We start from the raw sequence: 13,530 nt of genomic DNA, 5'->3' as shown, positions 1-13,530 counted from the left end.
CTATATGATGTAGCAATAGTTAGTATCAATTCATTAATTCTTCTTTTATGTTGATTAGTAAAAGTTTCTCATTCATAAATCGATTTTCTAAATCGTCACATTAATTCTCATTCAAATTAAATTAAATCGTCATATAGACAGGTTAATTTAAATAAATTAACAACAGTCCCACACGACTCAATGACTCTTGTCATCTAAATCAATTGTATATTGTTTTGTAATAAGTTGCTAATTGCTTTTTTGTAGTGCCTAATCTTGAAAGAGAAGATGGTATAGTTAGATGCGTAGGAAAATACATAATTTCAGTAACGTAAAATAAGTATTTGGCTGTCACAGAACGTCTTTTGAGTTATTATGTCTACAGTCTACAGTTGTAAAAGCTATTGGGTTGTTGAAGTTGTAGGACAAACCAAAAGTTATAATAATATACAATTTCAGTAACATCAATATTTAATATTCCAATTAAATATTTTGTTACACCTGCACCATAACAATAATAACCCGTCGAACACCTATTGAATATTCTATCAAACGAGAACCGTTTGATTAACTCAAACCGCCATCATTGTGCAACTCCCATGTTTAATTGCTTTTTACTTTGATTAATGACTAGTTTCTCTAGCTGTTGTGTTTAAAACAGTGTCTATTAATAAGGGGAGATTAATTATTGATTGATTTGCATTAATTTTCTTAGTTCGTGGAACGTTATATGCAGTAAAACAGTAATATTATCGGTTCGATGTACGTAATATGCAGTAAAAAGAATCTTACACGTTTCTTATGACCATGAAAGCGACTGGCTATGTAAATATTGAAGAAAATTTGCATTGTTTTTCGAATTGTTTCTTTAGTTGGTTTAATTTCTATATTAATTTAACTACCAACTGAACATTGTTATTATTATATCAGATTTTTATTATAAAGGGTATTTTAGCTTCACATTATAATCTACAACTCCTTTCAAATATAGAACAATGCGTGTAATAAATTCCAGAATTGGATTAACAATATTTAACATCATAAATCCGCATATTCTAAACGTTTTCAAGTATTAGTACTTGCATCAATGTATTTTTATTTACTTCCCTATTATTACACGAATGTATGCCATTAATTTCAAAGTTCAAATCAGTTGTTTCGTCATTTGCTCGCCCTTTATCGGCTGTTCACGATTCTTATAACTATGTAGTTATCTCGTTACGAAAGACTATTTAAAGTGCTACAAAGAGGTTTAAACTTTAAATAATACTAAGAGTTATTGCTCATAATGTGGTGTTAGCGTGAATTTAGTAACGATTATTATAAATTATTGTACATCATAGCTTTTAGTGTTTGCTTCAACGATGCAATTTTATGAGTGAAACGTTTAGCCGCTTTATGGTACTTTTCTCGATGTGGGATTTTAATAAGTTAACTGATGTAGTTGTTGTTGCATAATGAAGATTTAAGTCAAGTATTGATGACATTGAGCATTGTGTTGAAACGCAATTAGATACAGGTGCAAATTTTCAATACTTAATTTGTTAAAATTTTATCTGTCCATATAAGAAGGTATTTGTAGTACAGTTTATTCACACAATAATGCGGGTGAATAAGTTTTTACAGAGGATTGAAAAATCAGAGGTTTTTTGTGAACCATAAATTATATTTGGTATTGTTATATCACATCTTTAGCTGTATAGAAAAGAGAATAAGTGAATTCTAATGTAGTGTATAAAGAGACTTAGAAAGTAACAAGATATTGTGTAGCGATGTCAGTTTTTGTGCAACATGGACGGAAAATTCTGGCTCAGGATTAAGGTAAGCTTTGCGAAACTATGTCAAGGATTATCTGTAAGTAGCAGAGCGACCTCATTACGTTATACTCGAAATGGATTCATTAGTCATGTTATTTCTATTTTCTGTGTATCCTTTTGTTTATGGTCTTTGATGATAAGTAATTGGATGGCAGGGTTTTAATTAAACTTAAACTTAGGGTTTATGTGGCATACAATAACGATATTTTAAACTATGATTTGTGGCATCATACATTTAGCTATTAGATAGATAGATAAAACGTTTATTCACAGAACGCCAAACATATCTACATTATAAACACAAAACATAAAAAGCAATTATTGAACAATAAAAAAAATATATATTAAAGTTATCTTAACGCATTCCTAGCTCGAAATGCAGAAACTTAAAATTATTTATACACTTAGGGGACAATTCACTCATTTGGCGTCTTCCAAAACCAGCTGTCACCAAACCTGTTGACAGCGTGTTTTCTTTCGCTTAAAATTCTGTACAAAAGGAATCTCATACAAATGGAGAAATGCCTTATCGCCACGAATTAAAGTATGCGCACACTGATGAATGGACGCATTCCTACAGCACTAATGAGATCTAAAAATACTGTATATCGTCGTTGGGATGAAAGAGACCGCTTGTCACGGTAATCATTTAATTAAGGGAGCTGAATAATGTGTTGTTTATTTATAATTCATACTTGGAGGAAGGTTACCATTGCTTTAGACCAATTTAAGTGGTTCAGATAACCTTCTAGAAGTTATCCCAAAATATTCATGCATATTTATTGCCATATTTCTGCTATTATTTTCCTCAATCGTCGATATGAGCGTCAAATACTATTAAATTCCTTTCATCAGTTTAAACATGATTGCCTTATAAATGTCAATTTCAACCACGTTCACATGTTTTCACATTTACATTATTTAGTAGGCCAATTCCCGTCGTAGTGGTTATTTGGGAGGTCAGGCTTATGTCATGGTCAGGTGCATTCATAATGCATCCGTAAATTCGAGTTAAATCACCATCATCATCATTTAGCATTGCATTATTATTTTACTTTCGTTTAAACGTTACCTAAACTCTATCATTAGTGTGCATATTGTTATCAGAAAGGGTATTCGTATCTACTAACCGAAAATCAATACATCTCCTTTAGAAGTCAATAAAAATAAGATCTCTGTCCACGAGCTGAGAGCTTATTGATGAAGAGTACTTAATCACCGTCTTAAGTCGAATGCACTCGTCGCCGCCGGCCTCACAAAAGATCCTCGAGTAATGCCCTATCTAGACTGTGACAGAACAAACTTAATGGCTTTTAAATCTATGTACTTGATTGACTGAGAAATGTAGTTTTGTGCTCGTAAATTCAAGTACCATACTACGGACTTTCCTCCGGTCATAGTGCATTAGTTACTTGTAAGAATTATAAAAGAAGGACTAATGATTTTGAACAACAGCAAGTAAATATTACTATTGTAGTTAACTTATAAAATTCTGCGTGTGACAAATCTTGAAATGTCTTTTCATACAGATATAAAATACAAACACTTTGTAAAGGGACTCTCACACATAAAGAGACTCTTAGAAGTAAAAGACGAATAATGGCCTCCAGGCTCCAGACCGTGTCACTTTAATTCATTGTATAAACACAGTAGCACTTAAAACAATATTTGTTTACGCCTCTAATCTGACTGCTTTCCCTTGGGACAACACACACTATAACTATAAAGTATAAATCTAAACGCAGCAAATGTATTGATTACAAAAACTATTAAGCACCAGCTATTAAATCATCCATATTGCCGACTGAACATTAAAAACACTCCCTTATCAGCGTAATGGAAAGTACTTTAAGATTGAGTAATAGTCATTAAAAATAACACCCACTTTTTATCGCTCAGCATTACAGATGTCAGTAATATGTTGAACCAAATATAGACGAACGCTATAAGATATCGGACGTTACTCCCGAATGGAGATGGTAACATTATACCGTTATATAAATTGATCATTCTGAGCTTTGATAAAACTGTTGGGTGCTTAGCGTGCTCTATTTTTGATTTATTTTTAAATGTAGTTTGGAATTTTGACTTGGTATGTTATGCCGTATTGAAAATTATAATTGTATTCAATTAATTGTAGGATGCCTAAAGGATATGATGATAATCCCACTATGAGTATCAGAATTTTTTAGGGCTTAAAATTCATACCAACTATTACGTTACTAGTACCCAGAGGCGGCTCGCCCTAAGGAGCGCTGGTGCAGTGAACTCCCATAAATAATTATAATAAAATCATGCTCCTTAATTTCATTATTAATATTAATTATTACTATTTAAAATCAATCGTAATCGTAAAAAACTACTGGCAATACCAATGAATATATCCATCATTCCATCATTCCATACACCTGTAGGTATAATACTGTATTATAAAACGCGCGAAGCGGAGCGCTCACGATTGCGCTCCAATGAAAAAATATTTAGTACATTTTCTAATACGAAATCCAATAGGAGTGAAAGAGATAGTTTTGTCAGAGTCCTGCGCGTGAAACAGAAGATTTTCTATGAAAAAATAGCAAAATTCGGAGCGCCGCTCCCGCAAACGTTGCCGGTTCGTTTTTACCGCGCGCCCGTACACAAGACAGCGATTTCGCGCGACGTTGTCTATATAAACAAACACTCTAGTCAACTTGACTGCACGCGCGCGAATGTATATTCGGGAATTGTCTAATTAAAATCATAAGATACGTGTTGACTGTTGAAATAGCCTGTAGTTATCAGTATTACTTGTGAGTGTTAAAATGGACAATTATAATGTGGCGTTCATTAAAAAGTGTGTTAAAACGTTACAAATTCGGCTTGAATTGAAAGCTAAGGGACCGCCACGGCTTGAACTTGACCTTACGCAAAAATGTACGACAAAAACGAAAACATATACGCGTGTGTTTAAATCCGAACAATATGTGAAAACACCGTGGTTGTGTGGTTGTGATGAACATGAAAGCAACAAAATATTTTGTTTTCCGTGTCTTTTATTTGAAGCGGGCGCGGCCGGCGGAGGTGAGAGTGCTTGGACTGAAACGGGCGTTGACGACTTAGCTCATCTTTCAATCAAGATGAAAAAACATTCACAATCTCGGTAGGTACCATTTGTTGAATGAACTGCAATTGGCGTCTATCGAACGACAAGACATTCGTAAAGCATTAGATTCCGCGTACCGAAAGTCAATACGCGAGTTCAATGACCGTGTCGATGAAAACAGACATATTTTACGAAGGTTAAATAGATTGTGTCAAGTTATAGATATTATTGCACACCAAAAAGAAAGACGTATGCATTTCCTTTATAAGTAATTTTTTAATTAAATTGTACTGATTTACACCATGTATTTTCAGTGTTTTATTTCAAGTGAACACCCATAAAATTTTGTCACGAGCCGCCTCTGCTAGTACCTATCAAATTTCTCATAGGACATTTGTTAATACAAATATCGTCCAAAGCTTCAAAATAAAACATGACAACATGTAGTTCTTTATTTTCATTCTTCTCACATATCAAACTATTAAACAACAAATCCCTTGTATGCAATACTGCGATAAAATCTCGCAATAGTGACCATTCCAGTGTTATTACGTCCAGACTTCCGAGCGGAATCTCAAAGCGATGCACGCTAAGGCACTCCATTTCAATCGCACCAATAATACAGATAAGGACGAAATAAATCTGAATTCTGATACATCTGTTCAAAGAGCATCATAAAACATTCAAGGGGAGAATTCGCATCCGTTCAGCCGAACTGCAGTTTACTCGTAAATGCACTCAAGTGGGAACATAAAATGCAGCTAGTTACATTATGGGAGTTTTAAAGTAAATCAAAAGTTTGTATTGTCTGACTCATGGATTGGGTAATGCGTTTGTAATTGTTGCCGACTGGTTATTTTTGCGAAACTGCGATTTGTTTCCGTGTTTTAATACAGTTAAGGCTAAAGTAAAGTCGACTTTCGGAAATTTATGACTTGTATCATACGATAAGAAATACCTTATTCTTAGATATTTCTTGTTTAAAATGTGAAATAGGAACAAAGCTCAGACAGTAAACATTTTGGTAAAAGTATTAACATAACCCAAGCATCAAGTTAAAAACAAAATGCGTTATTGAATTAAAAAGCGATATACTGTTCAAGCATGTACTAAGCTAACGGAAGTCGCCATACTCATAACAACACAGGATCATAAAAAATAACGGCCGACAAAGCGACCGTCTTCCATTAACAATGTACCAGCAAGGTGCAAACCCAAATCTAAAATTACCTTCGAGTATCCTTTGAGCTCGGAACCGAATTCTCACCCCTGTTGCAGAAAAAATACAAAGACCGACCACACCTACAAAAACTTTGTGAATAGCCTTAGGAATTGTAACACGATATATTTAAAGAGACGTCGAGTGCCAGTCAAGAGGTTCCCAAACAAGATAATACCTTTGTTAGTCGAGTTATAATGGCCTCAGACTTCTATTATTTTCTATTTTCACAGCAGCTGTGATGTTTTGGGTTTCGTGTTTCAAAGTTAATGTTGCTTTAATTTCTAGTGCGCTATCCTGTTGCAACTGAGATGTTATAACTGTTTTGTGTCTTTATTCTGCAAATAGCTTTTAAGTGAGAATTTGTTCTTGGAATAGTTCGATTCAATGAGTCCTTTGTACGTTTATTGCTCTGTACGGACGAAATTGCATTTCATTTCCATTGGAGAGAGATTAAGAAACAATTATCGATTTCTTCAATCTGGGTTACTTTCTTAAAGCTTTTCCATATACGTTTTAAATGTCTAGAATCAAGGACTTCTTTTAAAACCACGACTGCAATTCACGAAGGAAAAATAAAAATTACTATCGACAAGTTAAATGGGATAGTCATGTTCGGAAGTAGCACTCGCTCCGTCACGATTAAGCATTTTTTGCGATCTTCACTCCAGTACCTTTCTAATCTATTACTTTTTTCATCTTTGGATGGGTTTAGGGTTCCGTTATTGTACGCAAGAAGTGAAATGTTATTCGTAAATATTATTTCTTTTTAAGTATTTTTGTTTTGTCAAAGTGATGCTTAGAACTCGATGTACTTTTTGTTTCCATTTATTGTATACGCAATTTAGAAGTTATTTTAACAAACGGAATATAATAAACGTGAAATGTAATGACGGTTTGTTCACTGATAATATTATCTGATCCATAAAAATATCTGTAATTTGATTAACCCATCCGTTAAATGTAGAAAAATCTATTATATAACTGAATTTTTCATTCCCCTAATGCGACGACTTTGAATGCGAAACCCCAAGTTTAAAAGTTTTTTTAATCCACAAGATTCGTCTCATCCAAGCGGACTGTTAACTTTTTTGTACCTTTTCTTATCTCATTGTAGATTAGGTGCCAAGACTCTTAGTGAATTTTCGGCGATATCTCTAAATTTTTTATCAACCCTCACACTTTTAAGGAGTTTTAAGTGGGCCTGAGAGTACTCTTCGGATATCGGTCTTTTGTCAGCTCAATTTGGAGCTAATGTAGGTTTTGCAGTGATGTTTTGTCAAGAACTACGGGATCCATTAACTGTATGTCGGTAATAGCACCACTTATCCAAGGTATGTTGAGACGAATTATCAAAAATCTATAGCTTACGTTGTTTTCTATTTATAATAAATTCAAGGTATTACGAAAATAAGGTTAATTCCCTATTCTAGGTATTGAGCTTTTAAACTCTTACAAAAAAGGTACATTTTTTTATTCCATAAGTAACGCTTATCAGCCGTCTTAAACTGTTCGATAAATCAAAATATATAGTAGCATAGTAACTCACCATGTTGTTCTGCAGTGACGACGGCGACCACCCATATCAAGAGCAGCGCTCTCTTCGCCATGGCTTCACACTCGCGCTCTCATCACCTAAAACAATACATTGTTTGAATACTTAAAAGCTGACTAATATTTGAAGACATGTCGCTTGAGTGTTTGCTTTTTCATTATAATTTTAAAATGAACTCGTCGCGTAACAATGGAATGTCTTTTCTGAGTTATCTACCTTTTGGAAGTTACTAAAAAAGACTGTGTTTATCGAGCACACTTGTCAGAAGTGAAACTTTCAATGATAAAAAATCGCCTTACTTCATGACGTGACGGTATTGTCAGGACGCGCTCAGAAATTTTACTCTCATGAAGTTTCACTTCAAAAATCTTGATTAAAATTATTTTATCAACGAAACTGACCATTCATCATTCATAGGTGTCATTATGTAAAAATATATTTCAGAGTGAATAAAATTATCTATTGAAATGTCTTAAAGCCTACGTTTTAGATTTTGAAATATAGTCACGAAGTCGAACTGGTTCATTAGTTAAGACATCGGTAACAATGCGGTTTCGTAGGCAACACACCGTAACAGATTGGTCCCTTTGGGTTTTTGGAAAAAACAAACAGCGCTCGAACAAAAAATGCGTTTGGGATAGGAATTTAAAATAATAGAGAGCTAATGGATTCAGCGGGCATGAAATTTTAGATATTCGATTTTACTTTAACCCGAATGGAACGTCGACGAGTTTTAACACTATTTCATCAGCTTTTGGCTTTACAAATACTTGTTAGTGACATTTCACATTTCGCTTTTTTCTAAAATTTCTAGCGACATTTGGATGTGAAAACAATCTAACTTCTAAATCCGTTTTTTTTCGACTTTTTATTCGAATTTTCCCTTCAAAATAAAAATGTATGCTAACTCGGTATGACACCACATTTATGAAATAATCTGTAAGTCGATACAATCTAACTTCTAAATCAGGTTTTTTTCGACTTTTTATTCGAATTTTCCCTTCAAAATAAAAATGTATGCTAACTCGGTATGACACCACATTTACAAAATAATCTGTTAGTCGATCTTTTAATTAAAATTTATTACCACGTTCCTAGAATATTGTTAATTAATCACATATTATACGGTGATGTAATACTCGTGTGGGGTCTCGCAAGGCATCTGATAACATCGATGATACAGTAGCACCTGTTAAGTGCTCATAATAGCTTTATCAAGGCAAGATAAGCCGGCCGAGATTAATGTATTAGAAATGATTTAGTGCTCTTTTGAACGTGACGACATTTTTACCTCGCCGGATAATCTTGATACAAATATTTGGATGAATTATGAATGAGATAGCGTTTGGATATTTGGTGTAAAAGCTTTTTGAAGATTTTCTAAAACATTATTGATTTTAGCTATAGAGGTGGTTTTTCGATAAAAATATAGTTATATTCAAGGAGTTTTATACTTTGTTACGGTACTTACTGTTAAAATGATGTGATAACTTTTATTATAAGTACAAATATTTATTTCATGATAAGTCGAAATATTGCAGCCATTATCCTAAGAACACTGCAACCTGTACATTATATGAAACCTACCATACAAGCACAAGGTGAAGGTGAAATTATTAAATTTATTCCTTATTTAAATTATTGTCGTCTATTGTTGAAATTATCTGATCAAATTTCCGAGACCTTAAAAGGCGAGTAACCGATACATGATTTGCTCAGTAATTCCGATCTATGTACACAGCTAACTAATGGTTTGAAAGTTAGCTAAATTGTGGATTTTACAGTTAATAACGTTGAGTTTACCTTTCCTTCGCGGTTTAGTTGGGTAAATATCTCTTGGATTTTGTCGTTGTAACTATATTAATTATCTTTTGGCGCGTCGTAATTATTTTCAAGCTAATATGAAAACGTATGTTTTATTAATTAAAATATAACCTTTGCACTTAACCTACCTGCATAGATAGTTAATCTACAAAATGCATTTTAAATTTCAAATACCTACAGTCGAAAATTTGATTAATTTAAATGCATGCAGTAATTTTTATCGCACAGACCAACCATTACGTCACTTTCCTATGCAATTTTATGACTATTTATGGCTTTATTTCTATATTGTATGCAATATAATTCTCTTAACAATTCTCAAGATTTTATAGCAAAGAAAGCTCAAAGCAGGTTATCAGAGAGGTGCATAAAAAGTAATAACTTTCCAGTAGTTGAACGCCTGAAGCACATTGTTTTATTTGAGATAAGGCCTACTTCCGCTGCCTTATCGCTCCTTAGCTTTGCATATTTATCGACCTCTTGGCTTTGATGTAGTGATCGTGAATACTAGGCCTAATCGTGTTTGGAAACTAAGGATCGTGTTTTTGTGTGTGGATGTGTTTTTTGCTGCTTGGGTAGGATGGTGATAAAGTTGAAGATTTTTTAGCGCTTTATTTATATTGTTATTATAGGATTACTGACTGTGATATGGTAATAGTATGTGTGATTTACACTCAACGTAACTCCACTTAATTAAAATGTGAGTAAATCTTTCAAAATCTCAAGGGCTACTTTTCCTTTTTTCGTTAAATCAAAATTTGAAATGGATTCTTCAAGGTGTTAGTTAAAATTAAATTCCCTAATCTACATCAATTCCCGATTGTTAATCATTCTCGTAGTAAGATATTTGTTATTCTAAAGAGACCCAAAAAGCTCGCGAACATTGAAGGTCAATGAACGAAATATTTGCCAGCAATTATACTTGTCAAACTTATGTTATGCACAAAGGCTTAACTTGAAACTCATAGAATACTGTTTACAGGTGTAACTTACAACTTGTTATACCGTTATTGTCAAAGGGGTTTATGAAAGGCCTCTTACGAACAACTTGGATGTAACTTAGCGTAATTAATAACTTGATTTTGATGGGAGTTAGGATTTCAGCGTTTTGAAGTGTAACTCTATTTAATATTATTTTAAAACTGAGATTACATTTTAGATATTGACTGGCTTCTACAAAGTTGTTTATTTTTACATTGAAATAAATAGTAAGACGAGCCTTGTTTTAGAGGTGATAATCATAACTATGAACGATCTCATCTCAGGTTTTCTCGATAGTTCTTCAAAATAGGCAATTTGATTTTATTATATCATGAGTCTCATTTTATTTAAGTTGGTACATATTTATTTACTTGAAATATTTATTTATCATCAAACGTGAGTCTCAATTTATTTAGGTTGGTACATTTTTTTATTTATTTTTTTATTTATCAATAAAAGAAAAATACATTATAATTGAACATGCCAAAAACCACGAAGATTTGTCCGGCATGCAAAGCAATCCATCCACGACAAAATTCAATGCACAGCGTGCTCGTGTGCTCGCGACAAGTTAGATACAATAATTATGCCACATTATACAGGTTGTTTACAAAATGCAATTTTAATTTAGATTTAACATTATTATTATTTATGGTTTTTTTAAAGTTCAAATCAAGATTATTTAATAATTGAGGAACTAAATAACGAGTTGTTCTTTTACCGTAAATGTTAGTTATTTTTGGAATGATTAAGCGTTGGTTGGTTTGTTGACGGGTAATGATTACGTTATCAAGTTTTTTCTGCAGGTCAAAGTTAAAGAATTGTTCTTTTATTATAGTGTAATGGAACAAAGATTCTACCGGCAAAACTTTACAATGGTGAAAGAGATTTTCATTACTATTTTTACATAATGTTTTTATCTTAGGAGATACTATTTGTTTTAATATTCTTAGTTGTAGTGATTCAATGTTCTTCAAATAGCTTTTAACATATTTATTTACTTGAAAAATTAATTTAAACAATCCGCTATGATTTTGGTTATCAATTTCACCAGATTCTACTGGATTTTCAGCATAAAATCCGATAATTCGATAAATTAATACGCTTCAATTGAGAATATTTTTCATAGGTCTATTTTGTGAGTCATAGTTCCGTGAAATCCATTCATTCAAATAATTCTCACTTTTTGTTGTGCTGTATCGAATTGTTTCAATAGATTTTATATTATGAACTGCAGATTTTTATTGGTTACTAGCTTCCGCCCGCGACTCCGTCCGCGCGGATGTCGGTCTTCGCGTGGATGGTTTATTTCTCCATTTTGAGTAACTCTGACAATGACATCTTATAAATATCTATTGGACCCAAATACGGCTAGGCCTATAATCTATACATATAATAAAATCGTAGGAAAGTCAAAACTGTACATTGAATATTTTTTTAAAAGAATACCTGGGCCGTGATCTATAATCGATATAGAAGCCAAAAACATAGTTTTTAGAATTTTTGTCTGTTTGTCTGTTTGTCTGTTTGTCTGTTTGTCTGTATGTTTGTCCGAGCTAATCTCGAAAAGTACTGCATAGATTTACTTCAAATTTTGCATGAATATTACTAACAGGACGGGTGAGGCTATAGGCTACATATTATTAAGCTATCACCTACGGGGGAGGAGCTGTGAACCTTTATTTTTCTTACGTATTCCGTGTATTACGACAGCGTACAATCTAAAGACTCATGTTTAAATGTTGGTTTCGAGTAAGCCATGCTATTATCTAGCTTTACAAAATAAAAACTATGTCATTTACGTAATTTGGGCAGAGAAACAGTTTAATGAATTTAGTAGTATAAAGACAAATTAGAAACAGCGCCATCTATTAAATGTTATAAAAATCAAATCAATTTACACGTTAACTATTGGAAATTAATAATCAAATGACGCATATATAAATGTTGTTTGACAATATCTAGATTGACACTATAAAAAATTATGCCACTTAAGTAACTTGGGAAGAGAAACATAGCTTAAAGAATGTAAGTTGTATAATGTTAATTTTGTAACAGCGCCATCTATGAGATTTCGTAAAAATCAAATCAATTTACATGTTAACACTACTGAACACAATGTTAAAAATTAATAATTTAAATATACTTAATTATGTTATTTATTTATTTAACTCTTTAACCCATATCTTCCGTTCCCTATAAGATATATTTCGTGTAAATAATAAACTACATTTTTTAAAGTGAGGGTAGATGTTTATTATTTTAAGTAAAAATAGACACCATTATCTACAGTTAATCTAATGATTGTGTTCCAAAGAGTATAATAATATATTGTTGTGTTCATTAGTTACAATTTTAAAAATCTTCGTGTTTTATAAATTTACTAGCTTACCGCCCGCGGCTTCGTCCGCTTTGTCTAAAACCTAATAAATTATGTACTAAAACCTTCCTCTTGAATTAGTCTATCTATTAAAAAAACCGCATCAAAATCTGTTGCGAAGTTTAAAGATTTAAGCATACAAAGGGACATAGGGACATAGGGACACAGAAAGCGACTTTTTTTATACTATGTAGTGATATTTATAAAGCAATTGAATGCCATAAAACCAAAAATATCAAATGCAATCTTCGTGTTTTGTGAATTTTCACCATCATGCGTTCCCACAAAAGGTAAGTTGTTGTTGTTTGTTGGTAAGTTGTTAAATGAAATGAAATGAATGATTCTTTTATTATTTTGAGGTGCATTGGGAACAGAAGTTTTTGATAAAATTTTATTTGTAAGTAGCTTTTTTTATAGATTTACAGTTAACTTTTGATTTTTTTATTTACAGATTTAATGCTAATAAAATTATATCGCCTTTGGAAGACGATTTCTGCTGATATTTTTACTACACCACTTGAAAATTGATGATTTGATGATAAAGACAGTAGCAGCGAGGATTAAGTGGAAATTAGTAATCATCCGCTTCGTCAATTTTTGACTGAAGTTAATGTCCAACGTCCAATGGTTCAATCATTGGAAGTATCTCGGGAAATTTTGGAGGATATTTTTCAGGAAGGAGAGGAGGGGCAG

The 13,530-nt window shown here is 32.6% G+C and overlaps 1 protein-coding gene across 2 annotated transcripts in view; it reads right to left on the bottom strand.

The window, feature by feature from the left end:
* The window catches only part of LOC123692438 (netrin receptor UNC5B-like), a 67,424-nt gene that overhangs the window by 47,729 nt on the left and 6,165 nt on the right, over positions 1-13,530 (bottom strand). For both annotated transcript variants that reach the window (XM_045637183.1, XM_045637184.1), the window contains exon 2: positions 7,647-7,732. In XM_045637183.1, the coding sequence (XP_045493139.1) occupies positions 7,647-7,707 (61 nt within the window). In that variant the 5' untranslated portion in view covers positions 7,708-7,732. The remainder of the gene's footprint in view (positions 1-7,646; positions 7,733-13,530) is intronic.

The sequence above is a fragment of the Colias croceus genome, chromosome 6 (genome assembly GCF_905220415.1).
Source record: "Colias croceus chromosome 6, ilColCroc2.1".
Classification (NCBI taxonomy): domain Eukaryota; kingdom Metazoa; phylum Arthropoda; class Insecta; order Lepidoptera; family Pieridae; genus Colias; species Colias croceus.
The sequence above is the reverse complement of the archived record's forward strand: the minus strand, read 5'-3'. Positions and strand labels throughout refer to the sequence as shown.